General features: G+C 35.6%; 1 protein-coding gene across 5 annotated transcripts; it reads left to right on the top strand.

Annotated features, from left to right (window-relative positions):
* Positions 1 to 41: 41 nt before the first annotated feature.
* Positions 42 to 15,208, top strand: LOC129308291 (uncharacterized). Of its 5 annotated transcripts, none has more exons than XM_054949364.1 (20): positions 43 to 229; positions 363 to 451; positions 1,472 to 1,789; positions 2,292 to 2,492; positions 2,684 to 2,767; positions 3,137 to 3,196; positions 3,861 to 3,905; positions 5,041 to 5,237; positions 5,806 to 6,282; positions 7,378 to 7,504; positions 7,873 to 8,070; positions 8,211 to 8,300; positions 8,777 to 8,839; positions 9,354 to 9,428; positions 9,533 to 9,583; positions 9,873 to 9,950; positions 12,831 to 12,965; positions 13,200 to 13,307; positions 13,857 to 13,922; positions 14,505 to 14,870. In XM_054949364.1, the coding sequence occupies exons 3-20, from the start codon at positions 1,487 to 1,489 to the stop codon at positions 14,571 to 14,573; spliced, it is 2,427 nt and encodes an 808-aa protein (XP_054805339.1). In that variant the 5' UTR covers positions 43 to 229; positions 363 to 451; positions 1,472 to 1,486; the 3' UTR covers positions 14,574 to 14,870. The 5 variants fall into 5 exon arrangements, with proteins under 5 accessions (XP_054805341.1, XP_054805339.1, XP_054805336.1 ...); XM_054949362.1 differs by having other exon boundaries at positions 44 to 229; positions 1,468 to 1,789; XM_054949366.1 differs by lacking the exon at positions 14,505 to 14,870 and adding an exon at positions 14,911 to 15,208 and having other exon boundaries at positions 42 to 451; positions 1,468 to 1,789.
* Positions 15,209 to 15,563: the final 355 nt, after the last annotated feature.

Here is a 15,563-nt window from a genome sequence, read left to right on the forward strand (position 1 = left end):
AGGAAAATGCATAGGATGCGGTTGTTGCCAAACACAATCTAATCGAGTCGAACAGCGTGAGAGTGGACAGAAACGACACCAACCAAACAAGGCATGGAAAGAAACTGACGTTCCTCGTTGTGTTGTGCAGCCTGCAGCTTTCCTTTCACAAAAATGTCTTGTTCCTTCTTCCATGGCCGCATCGTTTCCTTTCGATGCGCACGAGGGTTCTTACTTCTCTTCTAAACTCGTAATCTCAACCATTTGCTTCCTTCTTCCCCTCTTTTTAATTATTAAAAAAAATACCTTTTCTTTGCCCGAAAATTACCTGAAGTTGATCAATTAATTAAGATTTAATTCCTCCCCTTTTACCTTCCTCAAAGGTTCAAGCCCAAAGCTCTATAATGGCCGCCTCAACTCTTCCCTTCTCTGTCTAATATTTGCTTTCATTTCCTTATCCGTCTATCTCGAGGTGAGCTTGTCTGTTTCGTATGCTTTTTCCCCCTTTGAATTTTGGCTCTTCTAATTTCAGCTGATGTATCGGGTCGATGGATATTTTTTTTTCTTTCTCTCAGTCGTGGTGATGTTTCATTCTTGGAGAAATGATTTTCCAAGTCCCGTTCTCTACCTCACTTCAAAATTTCTACTTCTTTACGTGTTTGTGGGGTGCTTTCTTCTTTATTATATTTCCGCCCTTTTTTTCTTTTGTTTTTGGATACTTTAATGTTGTTTGGGATGCTTTGATCACATAGTTTTGTGCTGTTTATGGGTCTTCCAATTGTTTCATCTTGTCTTCAAGCTTGTCTTTTATTTTGTTTACGCCCCTCAACCCCAAGATCGGAGCTAGAGCAGAAGAGAGTAAAAAATGAACAGGAGATGGTTGACTGATGCATCCTGCGAAGAAAGTTTGGCATCGGATATTGTATTTTTGAGCTAAAAAGAAAATTGTGCTTCTGCCTCTTTGTTTATCACAAGTTGTATGGGGAAGCTCTTGCAGATTTGCAATTTTTTTTTTTTTGAAGAGAGTCTGAGGAGAAAAAAGGAGTCAGAAGTGATGGGATCTCCGATCAAGTATTAGCTTTTTTTCATTTTTCGCTTCGCTTTCTTCTTTATCATATATTAAAAGTTCAGATGGCGCAAATACCTCTGGAAGTAGCTTGGATAGATGATAGCTAAAGGCGGTTATAACGGATGCAATCTCCAGTCTTCAAGAGTACATGATTAACATAAATTAGAAGTTTTAGCACTAAAAAATGTTTGTAAGCGAATAGTCAGTTTCTGAGTCTTGAATGCTGGATTTTTTTCACAATCTGTTGTCTTGTTGGTACTCTTGTTCATGGCATTCCCTAAGTTTTGACGTATTTGCTTGTTATAGACATTCATGATAGACATGATATGTCAGTTAGCGTTAATTCTGGCTGTTGCCTGCCTTGAAATGTTGCTTTTATGACAATCTTGCTTTTCTGAGTTCAAATTCATTATAATTAGGTAGGCACAATTGTTTGGAATGGCAAAGGATGAAGATTCAGGCAGTCCCAGCTGGGCTTCTTCATTTTTCACACAGACAACGGAGGATGTGGCAAGAGCTGTTGCTGCTGCTGCAACTGTTGTTCATTCCCCAAGGCCATCTGTAATATTTTCATCTAAAGATGATCATAGTAATGGCCATATTCAGAGGTTCCAGAATCATGTTTCAAAATTAATAAAAGGCTTCTCACGCACTTCTGATGTTAAAGTTGCAAATTACAATCCTGAAGTCCTAACAAGTCAGAAGCGACAATGGGCAGCAAACTTTCAGTTGCAGTACTTGGTACAACCTTTTTCTAAGATACACAAGAAGTATATGTTCATTCTACTGAACTCATCCTCTTATAAACCAGACCGAACACTTTCGCTGCTTCTCACTATGGGGTCTTCACTCTTCAGCTTTTGGAATTATGTGTAACCTTGTTTTGTTTTCCTCTTGGTTGTTTGGTAATAAATGTCATATATTCGAATCTGCTGCTATTTCTTTTTTGGTCCAAGCCATTGTATTTAAGCTCTTTCATACGAATTACAAAGAATACTTAGGCTGCTTTTTACTTCCAGGTTTTAAGCTTATATCTCTTGGTTGTTTGGTTCTAATATCTGTTGCTTAGTTGAATCTCCTGCTATTCCTGTTTTGGTTCAATCTTGTGTATGGTCTTACTTCAAGCTTCACAGCATTCTCAGTTTTTAGGCTCTATACATTTTCTTCATGTTTTATTACCGAAACTCATGGAACTGAGTTGTCAATACATTGTTCTCATAGATTCTCTTGTTTGAGTGCACAGGACCATAGGTCTTGGAAGGAGCCAACGCGGCTGTTTGAAAGCATGGTAGTTGTGGGACTTCATCCTAATTGTGATATTCAGGCACTGCAGAGGCAATATGTTCAAAGAAAGTCTGAAGGTTCGGGTAAATTTAGAAGTGCACTTGGCCATCAGAATCAATCCCGTGTAGAACCCAGCTTTGAGCCTCAGGTTTTTACACATGTAACAGATGTTACTTTATTGCAATTATTTTTGCTGCCACCAATTCTGGACTGTTGGTACAGTGCTACTAGTACTATTACCATTGTTATTACAGTTCTATTGTAATGATCGCTACTATTTTTAATCACTTTTTTTAGTTATTTCGTTTAAATTGTCATATCATGAATGATGCATGTTTGGATTTTTTCCAGGTCTTATTTGTTTACCCTCCAGAAAAACATCTGCCTCTTAAATACAAGGATCTCGTCTCTTTTTGCTTTCCTGGAGGCCTGGAGGTTAGAAGTACCTACATGCATTTGTTCATACTTATATCTGAGCGTTTGTGTTTGTTAAAAAGTAAAACTATCGAAAAGATCAATTTTTTTTTTCAGGCCAGAATCGTTTCTAGGGAGGTTGATATTGTTGAACATCTTCTATTAAATTAATTTCAATCTGCTTATTTACTAAGAGCATGCACCCACTAATTATAAACTATACAAACCACATCTTGATTGCCTAGAGTGGTAATTACAAGGTTTTACTCATATTCGATTATGGCAAGAAGTCTCAAAGTTGTCTGTTCTCGTATTTATTTAATTCTGCGTGCGAGTATTCTATAGAAAGCTTTTGCTGGAGGTTTTTATTTCTCTTTGATGTAATTGTAGGTTCGTGCTGTTGAGAGAACCCCTTCCATGAGTGAGCTGAACGAAATTCTTCTTGGGCAGGTAGTTAAGCTACATTGTGCTCCTACTAATTTTACTTACTACTTAATGGGATTTTTCGCTTAGTTTATATTGGATTGATGCATGATTATTTATTCCTTTTGCCTCTTAACTAATTGATAATTAATCAACCTTCTGAATTGTGATAGCCATTCTTGCTTATCTGATTTCCCTGCATCAACAATTTCACTGTTGAACTCCTGGGTAGGAGAGAGTTTGTATTTTGAAATTTTCAAAGGATTTTGGATCTTCCAGAATTCTGCTTTTTGGTACATATTTTCACATAAGTAGCCATGTTCTGGTTATTTGAAATTTATGTCACAGTTGATCATGGCTTGGTCATTCTGATCCTTGATTCCAAAAGATAATATTACTTTTAGTGGATTATCAAGCTGACGGCTTGTTTCAGGATCAGATTCCCTAACCTTTTAATACTTTCTATCTATTGACCGTTTGTCTTTCTCAGCCTTTTTGATGTTGGCATTAGCAAATATCAAGCAAATTGGGGTTGTTTTGTACTCCTTTTCCCATATTGACCATGTCAAAGCCTAATAATTAAATCGTCATTGACTTCTAACTGCTGTACAACCATTCTATTTCACCTTGCTGAAGATATATGTAATCAGTTAAACCCTGATTCCCTGAGGCGTGATTTGGTTTTCTACAGGAGCACCTTAAACAAAGTGATCTGTCTTTTGTATTCAGGCTACAGGTAAGTTCAAGCAATTTCATCCTTTACTTGCTTTTTTCCAATTTCCATCCTCTTGCATTTTCTTTGTGGAGTTTCTTGCTTAGGCATGGCGTATATTTAGTTTGTGCTCTGGACCAATAAAACCAAGCAGCTAAATTGACAAATACTTCAAAATGGGACTGGAATATGAGCATGATAAGTTTTTTAACAGTTTCTGTTGCTCCATTTCACAAATTAGACCATGCACCTTGTTTGCCCAACATTTTTTCTCTTTAAAATGAGTATTTGACCATGGGCAACTATCCTAAATGAAGCATCTTTTAGTTCGACTAGTGTTAGTTTGGGTTCTTTCATGTTTGCTTTGGGTGTCCATCTGATTATGTACCTTGGCCAGTATCTACATTATGATTGTGGTCTACCTATGTGATGTAAAAAGCAGTTTTGCATAATTCTGTTGAAGCTCTGAAAACTTAGTCGAATTGTTAGATTGATGGTGTTTGAAAATATCTCATTTACTTGATTGTCTGTTCTAGGGCTAAAACTTCAAAACCTCGATAGAAGATAAAAAAGCTTTGTCAGTTTATACAGTTAAATTTTGGCCACAATTGAAGGAGTGAGTTTTACGAGGGCTCAATTCTCTTTGCATGTCATTCTGAACTTACTTTTGCCTGATGGAGACACTGTCAATCGTCAACGAAGCAATGTGTCTAGTGAGTACCTAAGAATTGATTGTTCCAATCCCTGCCTATGTTTGAAGGACAGCAAAATTTGGCTACATTAAGATCGACAGATCAAATATTGTCAACAATGAAAGCTGGTTCATTACATTGCTCCTAGCTTCCAGCTATCCAATTTAAGTGATGATGTAAATCACTGGAACATTTGATGTTCTGCTGCTTGTGTATGGGTAATGAATTGTCGTGGCACATAATGGAAGTAAATAGTCTGTTGTGTTCTGGAAAATACGTTTTTAAATAACTGGAATTTTTAGTAGATTTGTCCGGTCAAGTCTTTTCAGTTGTCAATCGTTGGTCATTGAATTGTAAAGCCTGAGGTAAAGGAACTCCTTAATAAAGGAAACTAAGATGTTGATATCATGAATTCAGACATTTTAATCTCGTATTGGTACTGATATTGTCTTTTTCCCCCTCAATAGGGCGCTGATAATTCAACACTTTATGGATGCTGTGTTTTGGTTGAAGAATTAGTACAAAAGCCCTCGGGATTGCTTTCACTGATTTCTGATAAGAACCCATCATCGTCTTTGAGACGTCATATACTAACCACTCAGAGATGTTATTGCATTCTTTCAAGGCTCCCATTTTTCGAATTGCACTTTGGTGTATTGAATAGGTGAGTGTTAATACAAAGTTTACTGATGAGAAGTAGGGTGCGTGCAGAAAGTATTTACACTTCTATTGTGCTTTATTATGTTATTCTTGGAAAAGATGGAACTGTTGACTGTCAAATCTTTTTTGTAGTCACTTCATGCTATATGAAATACTGAAATAATGTGTGAAGGAGTTTTTTCTGATTGAGAGGGGTTTTGGCAGGATTACTTTCATGTAATTCCTTAAACTTCACGTATGTGTTAGTATTTTCTATATTTTAGGGTTTCAAGGAATTATTCTGTCACTGAAGACCTTATATGTGCCTGTACTCTATATTTCTGTTTGAGAAAGTAAGTTATTTTTGCCAAGTCTAATTAAATCAAAATTAACTTTGTTTCCATTAGTTTTTATAGACTGGAATGGGTCCCTTTATGATTATGAGTTGGAAAATTTTTCCTTTTAAATTTTTGGCAGTTGGCTTATATTATTTAATTCGTGATCACGTATTCTCATACTGTTGTGCTGTGTGATTCTTATAGATTTTTATTTTCCATGTACAATTTGTCTCATCTGTGCCAATATGCTTGCAGTATCTTCACCCAAGAAAGGCTAGAGCGGTTGACAAGAAGTATTGGAGATTTAAATTTAGAATTCGTTGAAGGCAACTATGAGGAGGAACTCCCAGAGGGCAATCCTGAGAGTGGTTTGGTGAATGCTAGACCAACTGAAGACAGATCTGATGGAATGGTGGTGATCCCTGACTCAAGCTCAAGAAATTCCACACCTGAAAGCGTTTTGGGTGACGATAATAGCTCAGAGAACCAAATGGCTAATGGGAAATTGCAGAAATTGAAGGAGAGTGCCGGTGATGACATTGTTGTACCAGTGGATCCTGAAAGTGAGCAGACAACTGGTAAAGGAGAACCTGGCACGGCAAGTTCTGAGGATAGTGATTTATATGGAGATGCTTATGCAGCAAACAAGCAATCAGAAGATAGGCGTTTCCCAAATGCTATTCTGCCACTATTGCGCTGTAGCCAGTATGAAAGCTCTGAGTCTTCCTGCAGGTACTTATCATCATAACCATCCAGGTCTTTAATTAGTGTTTGTATTATCGCTGCATTATGGCATCAAGCTGTAAAGGAAATCCATACTTCCTTTACAGTTCTTAGTTATATTAGGAGTTAGTTATTGACAGCTAAATATTGGTTACAACAACGAACTCTTCTTTTACTAATGTTCTAGCATATCCTGCATGGTAGCATATCACTTTCCATGCTTATAAGTTGCCTTCTACATCAGAAAACCTTATTATCACCCAACATTTTAATAAATGTTTTGCAAGTTGTTTTATTTTGAAAAATATCTGGAACATGTTTCTTTTTTATGCGAGGGACTCAATGTAAAGGCTTTGAAAAATTAGTTTCCAACGATGTGGACACTTACGGATGTATTAGACCTGGTGATTGACATAACTTGTTCTGTGAGTAAATGAATTGTAGCCATTGCTAACAAATACAGCCGATTATTTCTGTTGGTTCCTTCTACTACAGATGTGGGCCAGTTGCTTGCCTTTATTCTCTCTTTTATGTCTTTTCATGCAACATTCTGATAGTACCGGCAAGATTAAACAACAAAATGAAGAGAAAAATTCACTGAGTATCCTCTATTATGATGGAAAAATGTAGAGAATACAATCACTAATCGGTTCTCACACACAAATAGCTACCTCCTGCTCACAAACAGAAGCACAACTCACCAAGGAGACCCTCAAACAACCTGGTTTTTGAGAGATCAGGCCCTCTCCACTAGGCTGATACTACAACCTACCTTTTTCTGCCCTCCCCAACCTATTTTATGTACACCCACTAATCTGAGTCAGGATGTCTGTTTCTCTTTTTGATACAAAGGACGTCTGTTACTCTGCCTCCTGACCCTTTTGCCCTTTGTCACCTTTCTGGTCATCCTGGGCTTTGTTACCTCTGGCCTTCCTTTCATACACACAGCCTCATCGTTTAACATCAGGCCCATCATATACACTGTTGTAATTCTGGTTTATTGGATGTGGCTTTTCTTTCGAGTCACTTTTCTGTCTCATATAATAGATTGTTTCTCATTCTTTCTAAGTGATGAAACTTTTCTACATTCTCTGCCTTTTGTAGTTTCCAAGGTTCACCTTGTGAAGACAGAAATTTTAGGAGTGATATTGATGATACTGAAACAGAAGAGGCTTCTATTTCTGGCCAAGAAGATTTAAATGATCTCCTAGATATTCTTGAATGGGCCAAGGTTTGTAGTTTAATAAATATTTAAATCTTATTTTATTGTTTTTTGGAATAATGAAACTTTTTGGTCTCTCAAATTTGCCTTAATTATCAAATTGGTCCAAGTATGATTTTTATCAATCAAATCCCTAAAGTTTAATAACCATACATAATTTGTCCTTGTAATGTTAACCCTTTTAAACCATAAGGATTAATTGAATTTGGTTATGGAACTTTAGAGACTTGATTGATAAAGATTAAACTTCAGGGATTAAATTGATAATCAAGGCAAACTTGAAGACTAAGTTTCATAATCCCTTGTTTTTTTAGGCTTTTGATTTTTGTTTTATTGTTCTAATGTCTTATAGCTGATCATGTTGTACTGGTTTCCAGGAAAATAACAATGGGCCATTACAGATTTTAAGTGAGTATTATCGTTTAGGTTGCCCCGTAAGGGGTTCATCACTTAGGTTTCATCCATTGGAGCACCTTCATCCCTTGGAATATCATAGACAAGATGAGACTGTTCTTCACCTGGCTGGTTCAACTTTTGATTTGAAATCTTTCAAAACAGGTCTGGAATGGGCTGAGGTATGTTGTTATTATATATTTGACTTTGAACACTTGCTGTCATTCCCCTTTAGATCGAGGATTTATATGTCCTTTAGGTAGTGCCATGTTCAATAGGCATTTGCTTGTTTTAACACGTTGTACTCATTTATTTTTCTCAGGCACAAAATGCACTTCTTGCAGAGGAGGAGGCAACTGCATTATCTATATGGGCTGTAGCTTGCATATGTGGTACCTTAAGACTTGAAAATGTAAATTTTATGTCCTAGTCTTAGGTTTCTATAACATTTTGGTTCTTTATCATGCTGTCTTCCAGATATTCATATTTGGAATATGAGTAAATTATTTTTTGAGGTTGTATTTCTCTCAATGGTTTGATCATGCCTTTTAATGGGATAAACAAAACAAAAAGAAAAGGAATGGAAAAAGAAAATGGGGGGGTTTTGAAATCTCATACTTTGCTCATATTGTTCAAAGCCAGCATCTATTTGATTGTAAAAATATCACTTTATTAATCGGTGTGTTTTTTACTTTCAAAGTGAAAGTTTTTATATAAATAATCAATTTACTCACTTCCCCTGTAGCCAAATTAGAGAGAAATTGGATGGCAGTCTTTTTTTCCCCCCAAAAGTTAAAACGTAATGATCTGAGTATAACAATATTGTATTGCTTTGCTAGAGGTTTTACAACTTTATGTTGGTTCTATTGATTGCCTCCATGCTTGCAGGTTTTAGCATTTTTTGCCGGAGCTCTGTTGGAGAAGCAGATAGTAGTTGTCTGTTCTAACTTGGTATGTTTAGTTTTTGCCTTATCAACAGTCTTTTTTAATATAATAATGTACCTTTTTTTTTCTGTTATTTTTCTGTTGATGTTTATCTGGATACAATATCTATGTTTTTCCCTTGGGAAGGTTTGCTATTCCTGTGTTGACTGTTTCCTGTCTTCTTGGTAATTACATTTGCTATGTGGTGTTTTTTCTTACCTGCTGATGTGCTCATTCCTATCATGTTGCTTCCTATTTCTAGGCATAAAACCCACATTCATTTTTTACCCAAAACACATGCTAATTGTCTGCACTTGCATCCTCTAGTTTCAGCGTTTCAGGAGTTATTAATTCTTGAACTGAATTAAGTATGGCTTATGTATTCCTGATTTGAATATTATTGACAATTATGTTTGATACTAAATTGTGATTGGCAATAAGCTAGCGTCTGGCTTCAATCATGTATGAGCTACTTGATAGGTATAAATCTGCAGGTGTTGGTTTATTTATTTATAACTTTTTAGTTTTCTTTGATGACCAGGGTATCTTATCTGCTTTAGTCTTATCAATTATTCCTCTAATTCGCCCGTACCAGTGGCAAAGCCTACTGATGCCGGTTTGATTTCTTTCTCTTCCAATCCTCAAAGCAAATAGTTATTTATCCATAGCACTATTCTTGCTTCCTTTCTCTTGGCATTTGATACGTGCTTGACCTGCCAGGTTTTACCTAATGATATGCTGGAGTTTTTGGATGCACCTGTTCCGTATGTAGTGAGTATCCTATTCTTCCTTACCATTTGACTTGAGGGATTGTTTTGCATTTGGGTATACATGCTCCACACTCGCCCTTGTTCATGTCCTGTACAGGATATGTCTTAGAGCTTGCAAAACTTGTATTACTTTTCATAAAATGGAAAATATAGTTGAGATTTGAGCAGCTAGGCTCCTCAGGAGCACATACCTTTCAATTTGGTTTCAACTTTTTTCATATCTTGGTTAGTTTTGTTGAAGGTATGCACTTCTGACGTTTGACTGGCTGACGAATTAATTAATAATCTAGGTTGGTGTCAAGCACAAGACAAATGAATTACAGTCAAAGTTAACCAATGTTGTGCTGGTTGATGCCAACAGAAACCAGGTTTGCATTTCTTTCTGCTAAAATTCATTTGTCTTTCCCCCTTAATTTATCATGCAATATGCATGACTTCTCCCTTTCTCCTTTATTATTTTAAAGGTTTGTATTCATACAATTGAATCATTATTTTATCATCATTCTCTATTTCAATTTATTACCTTATGAAATGCATTAAAAAAAATTATACCGCTGATGAACATTACTGCTATAGCCTTCAGATAACAATTTTGGGCCTTATTAAAAGACATATTTACTTGGGAATTTAAATTAGATTCACTTCGTGGTCTCTGGCTAATGGAATCACATGAGAATTCGTATATTTACTCAGACTCTAATCTTGCCAGAGTGTAAGGCTTAGGAAGATAGGCTACAGTTCTGGAAATAAACGCATACATACAGCTCCTTGCTCTGGTATTTGAGAGACCAGAGAGTCTCAATTCTCAAACATCACTAGTATATGTCTTGCCTCTCACTGATCCAATCACCCAAGATATACTCCCCCTCTCGCTCAAACAGCACCCTCCACAAGGTTTCATCCTTGATCCAGTGGTTATGGGGCCTGTCAGACGAGATGTCAATAAAAAATAAGAGAAAATAACTGAAAGCTTTTTAGAGGCTAGTCTCTCCTAATCCTAATTCACTCACTGATTTCTTACCCTATTCTGACCCAAAACCATTGTTTTTAAAACCGGACCGGACCGGCCGGTCCGACCGGTGAACCGGTGACCCGGCCATGTGTCCGGTCCGGTTTTCTTTTTTTTTTTGTTTTCAGTTAACCCGGGTTAACCCGGGTGACCCGGGATTAACCCGTCCAACCCCTCGGTTCAGGCGGGTTGGGCGGGTTGAAATTTAAAAAATAATAATAATAATTAATTAAGATATATATTTATTTTTAACATGATAATGATTAATGATAGGTCAATATGAGTCATAGGGTAAAAAAAATATACTTATGTCAGATAAGGGGATGAAACAAGTAAAAAGAAATCAAAAAGTATAAATATATATTATATTATATTATTTTTTAATTTGAATTATTTAATTAAATAATTTTTAAAATATATCACTTTCATTTATTATCTTTTATTTTAAAATAAATTTTTATTTCTATTATTTTAACTCATTGAAATTTTTTTATCATTTAGTTAACCTTATTTTAAAAAAATATAGAAATGTTGTTATACTTTATTATTGTTAGAATTATTGTTATATGTTATATGAGATATTAAGACTTGGATATGTATGAACGTATTGAGAATTAATACATTTTTTATTTAAATTATATTATTTTATTATGACCGGTCTGACTCCGGTTTGACCCCCGGTTGAACCCATGACCCCTGACCCCTGAGTTTGGCCGGTTCAATGACCGGTCCGGTTTTCAGTACCTTGCCCAAAACCCACAAGATGTAATGTACTTCATCCCCACTCTCCCACTCATGCCTCACAAATCCCCTGAGAAGTCAGCCTTTGCTCAATGGTTATGGGGCCCATCACTGACCAGGAAAACTAACCTGGGTAAGGCTTGAAACTGAAAATTATATTAGAATTAGAAATTGATAAATGGACACGGTAGTACTATGAAATAATAATTATATTACACAGTGCTGAACTGCTGATAACACAATAGTTATAGCTTCTGAAATTGTCCAGAATATGGATTGCCGATTAAAACTACTACTGTTCCGGTAGAAGCAGAGGTTTTACTACATATGCTGCAAGGGTTAGGGAGATCTTCCTATTGCTCTAGGAAATAAGGTTCTCCTTGTGCTAGAATATTTAACACATGAAACCCAAATATCAAAATGAGACACACAGACCATGAAAACCTGACTAGGAATTATACTAAGTACTATGATGCATTTGATTTTTAAGAAAATTTTCTAGTTTAATATCTTCAGGGTAGTTTTCAATTGAGAATTTCTTTATTCATTAAAATATGTTTGTCTTCATTTTTAGTGACGATCAGTTTGGCCCTCTACATTTTTATGAATACCATTCTCCAATTAACACTCAAAAGTATAATTTTTATCTGAATAATTACTTCCTTGGTTCAAAGTCTTAATCCACTTGAACCTTATTGCTTTGGAACGAACCTTGTTTCCATTTTAAGTTGGTACTCAATCAATGGCTGTAAATTGCCCCTTGATACCAGATACAGAACAGCAGAGAAATGAAACTTTCATGGCTGCAGAAGATGAGTGCATTTTTACTGGCCAAAATAACAGTTCAGCAACATTATATAATATACGAAGAAGAAAGAAACCAGAAACAAGAAAACTGCATGGCAGCAAACGAAAAGTTGACTATGACAGATAATTGGGAAAAATAAATGAGTTGAGGGAAATAATGGAACTGCAAAAATGCCTCTTCCTTTTTGTTAAGAACAAAGAAAATGCCAATTTATTGTTCTTAAAATTCTTGGAGACGTGAACTTAATTTTCGAAGAAATGAAAATGGTATTAGTCAAACAAACAACTTTTTACGTCTGTTTTTGGTTTTCAGCGGAAACAAAATAGGAAGTTGTAAAGCAAACAGGCACCAAAGATTAAGTTGAGTGAAGCAAAGCATTTGAGCAGTTTACTAAACCAACCAATGCTAAATGTTTTTAACTTCATTAAGCTTAACTAATATCACAAGGAGGCCTGATGTTGAAACTCTTTGGTGTTGGATATTAGAACTATGCTTCTTTTATTCTTGTTTTCCACGTGAACATTGTTGAGATGAGTTGTTTAATCTCAGGAGCCAGGAGGTATTTGAAAAAAAAAAAAGAAAAGAAAAGAAAAACAAACAAGTAATTATAAAAATATTCTGATTTTTTGGCTTCTGTTCCATCCCTACAAGTGTGTGGTTTCTGATCTTACTGCTGTTGTGTTGCAATAGGTGAAGTCACCAACAATGCCGCAACTGCCACGACAGAAAGAACTATTCTCTGCTTTACGTCCTTACCATGCAAAACTTGTTGGGGAAAGTTACTTGGCTAGAAAAAGGCCAGTGTATGAGTGCACTGAAGTGCAGGTATGCTTTTGAGTGTGTTGAACGGTATCATGGATGTCTGTCATGTTGCGATGCATTCTATGTCAAATGATTTAAGAAACAAACTAAATTCTTGACCTTATAATTTTTCATCTTGTTGTACATCTTCAGAAGAATTACAAGGGTATTTAAATTTGTGAAGAGCTTTTCTTTGTTGTTACGGTCTGTCTCATATTATTAATCACCTTGTATTCTCGCGTGTTGATTTCCCTGCAGGTTGCAGCTGCCAAGGGGTTTCTATCAGTGTTGAGATCTTACTTGGATTCTCTTTGCTGTAACATTCGATCTCACACAATCACTAATGTACAGTCTAATGATGATAAGGTCTGTATTTTCTCCTCAAGCTAAATCAAGATTGACATTGATTTGATACCCATCATTCTCTCTCATTTCTTGTCACCGTTTTAGCATGTCTGGAAAGTAAGGTGCAATCTATGTAAACAAACAACAGAAGTCCTTAGGGATGAAAATGTGGCTATAACGCCACTGTAAAACCTTATTTTGCTGATATATATTTATTGGCAAAGTCGATGAATCTAGTGATTTTACATGCACAATCCTGGAATATGTAAGTTTTAGGTGTGCACCTCTCATTAGGCAATTTATGCTACTGAATCATTATGTCTGTCTCCCTCGGAGTTTGACAAGGGATGAGAGGCAGATAAACTTACTGCAAACCGCCGGATTCAGTTAGCCAGAAAAAGGGCGATATATATAAAACCAATATTAGAGACAAGATTGTATAAAAGATGAAACTTGTATCCGAAGGTTATGCATTGAGCCATGCCATCATTTGTGAACAGACTCACATTGCATGGAGCATATGTGATGAGTATTAATTTAGATCTTGTTCCAATTAACTTGTTCCTCCAGGTATCCTTGCTTTTGAAGGAAAGTTTCATTGATTCGTTTGCATATCGTGATCAGCCTTTCATGAAGGTTTGTTTCCTGAGCTTCCATCATACCTTGTGTTTTAATTTTGTGGAAAAGAAATTCCCTGCTTGTAAGCTCTGATATGAACTAGCTTCCAAAATCTTTAATATAAATATATAATGTGAATATAATAGAATTTTCTGATTTAATCTTCTGGAGATCACAACTTGCTGGCCTTGAGCAGGAATGTTGAAACAATATAAGTGTGCTGACTAGGGACTTGCAAGCCTCCCTGTCAGGGTTCCTCAGAGGCATGCATATCAATTTTGTACGCCTTGTGTGTGGTCTGACCAAAATTTCTTTTTGTTTTTTTTTTAAATGGGTCAATATTAATTAAAGTATAGATTGCTATTGCTTTGACTTGTTACTCTGTGAATGTCTATATGTCAAGAATGAGGCTGACCCCAATAGGTGATGATCATCCTTTTACTGCATCCAGCCATAACTATAATCTTAATTTCTGGAACAACTTTGTGCTGTTTAGATTTGAATATCTTAAATAAGCTAGAAACACGATTGCCATGTTCTATTTATTTGGTTCTACTAATGTGGATTGTCTTTTCTCCATTTGTTCCTTGTGGCAAACAGTTCTTCGTAGATACACAGCTATTTTCTGTCCATACAGATCTTGTTCTCTCTTTCTTCCAAAAAGAATAGGGCTGCCTGCCAAGCTAAAACTTATTGGAGCAGTATGGTCTTGTTGCAGAGTATAAACATAAGTTAATCATTGTATAATTTTTCTTAAATTTATGAATGGGTTTAATTTGTATAATTTTTCTTGTTCTCTCCCTCATGTGTTCCTAGTTATATATATATATATATATATATATGATGTGAAAGCTCTAAATTTTTACAAGGGGTTTCATTTTATGTGTATGCGACAATTTTCCCAGCACTATCTGTGGAGTGTATCATGCCAAATATAAATATTTCCTCCAAATTTTCATTTTTTAATTATTCTTTGTTATAATTTTCATTTTATTTTGTATCAAAGGTATATCTCAAGCTCGTGCCTGCGTCCGACGGACTCCTTTTTCTTCTGTAGAGATTACGACTGCGACCGACTCGCCTATACCAACCTCCTGAAAAGCCTAACAAGTGACAACTGAAGTAGGGCCCAAGCCTATCATCAATCAGCTTGAAATATAAAAATATAAATGCAGTGACAATAGCAGTCTTAAACTCATATCTTTATTTCAGTCCCCAAAAAAAAAAAAAAAGAAATCGTATCTTTATGGTGTCGAAATGATTATTAATCCGGCGTGCAATGCAAAACGTTAGGTAGAAAGGGTGAAAAGTAACTAAGCATTTTTGTCACATTTTTCTAACAGAATTTTTTCTTTTTGTAAACTCGATTGAAAGATTATTTTTGCTCTTCAATTTCACCTTATGAGTTATTGGACATTTTACACTCAACAATGAATTAATTTTGTTTATCAACATTGAGATTGAGATCTCGTTTGGTTATTAAAAATGAATGAATTGAACAAATAAAGATAGAATTAAGGTGATCAAAAGAGATGATGAATTACATTCATAATAGAGAACTAATTTAGTTTATATAGTTGAAAATCATGATTCATGAGATTTTTTAAGGATGTGATGATTTTTACATTTGTAACATATATTTATAAGTTTTATTATGTT

This window comes from Prosopis cineraria, unplaced genomic scaffold (assembly GCF_029017545.1).
Source record: "Prosopis cineraria cultivar Desert tree isolate PC_DT_omini unplaced genomic scaffold, ASM2901754v1 PC4, whole genome shotgun sequence".
Lineage (NCBI taxonomy): Eukaryota > Viridiplantae > Streptophyta > Magnoliopsida > Fabales > Fabaceae > Prosopis > Prosopis cineraria.

Coding starts and splice junctions, on each gene's coding strand:
- LOC129308291 (XM_054949361.1), top strand. CDS start 1,487: ATGGCAAAGGATGAAGATTCAGGCAGTCCCAGCTGGGCTTCTTCATTT. Junction 3,906..5,040: donor CTTTTGTATTCAGGCTACAG/GTAAGTTCAAGC, acceptor CCCCCTCAATAG/GGCGCTGATAATTCAACACT. Junction 9,584..9,872: donor ATGCACCTGTTCCGTATGTA/GTGAGTATCCTA, acceptor TTAATAATCTAG/GTTGGTGTCAAGCACAAGAC.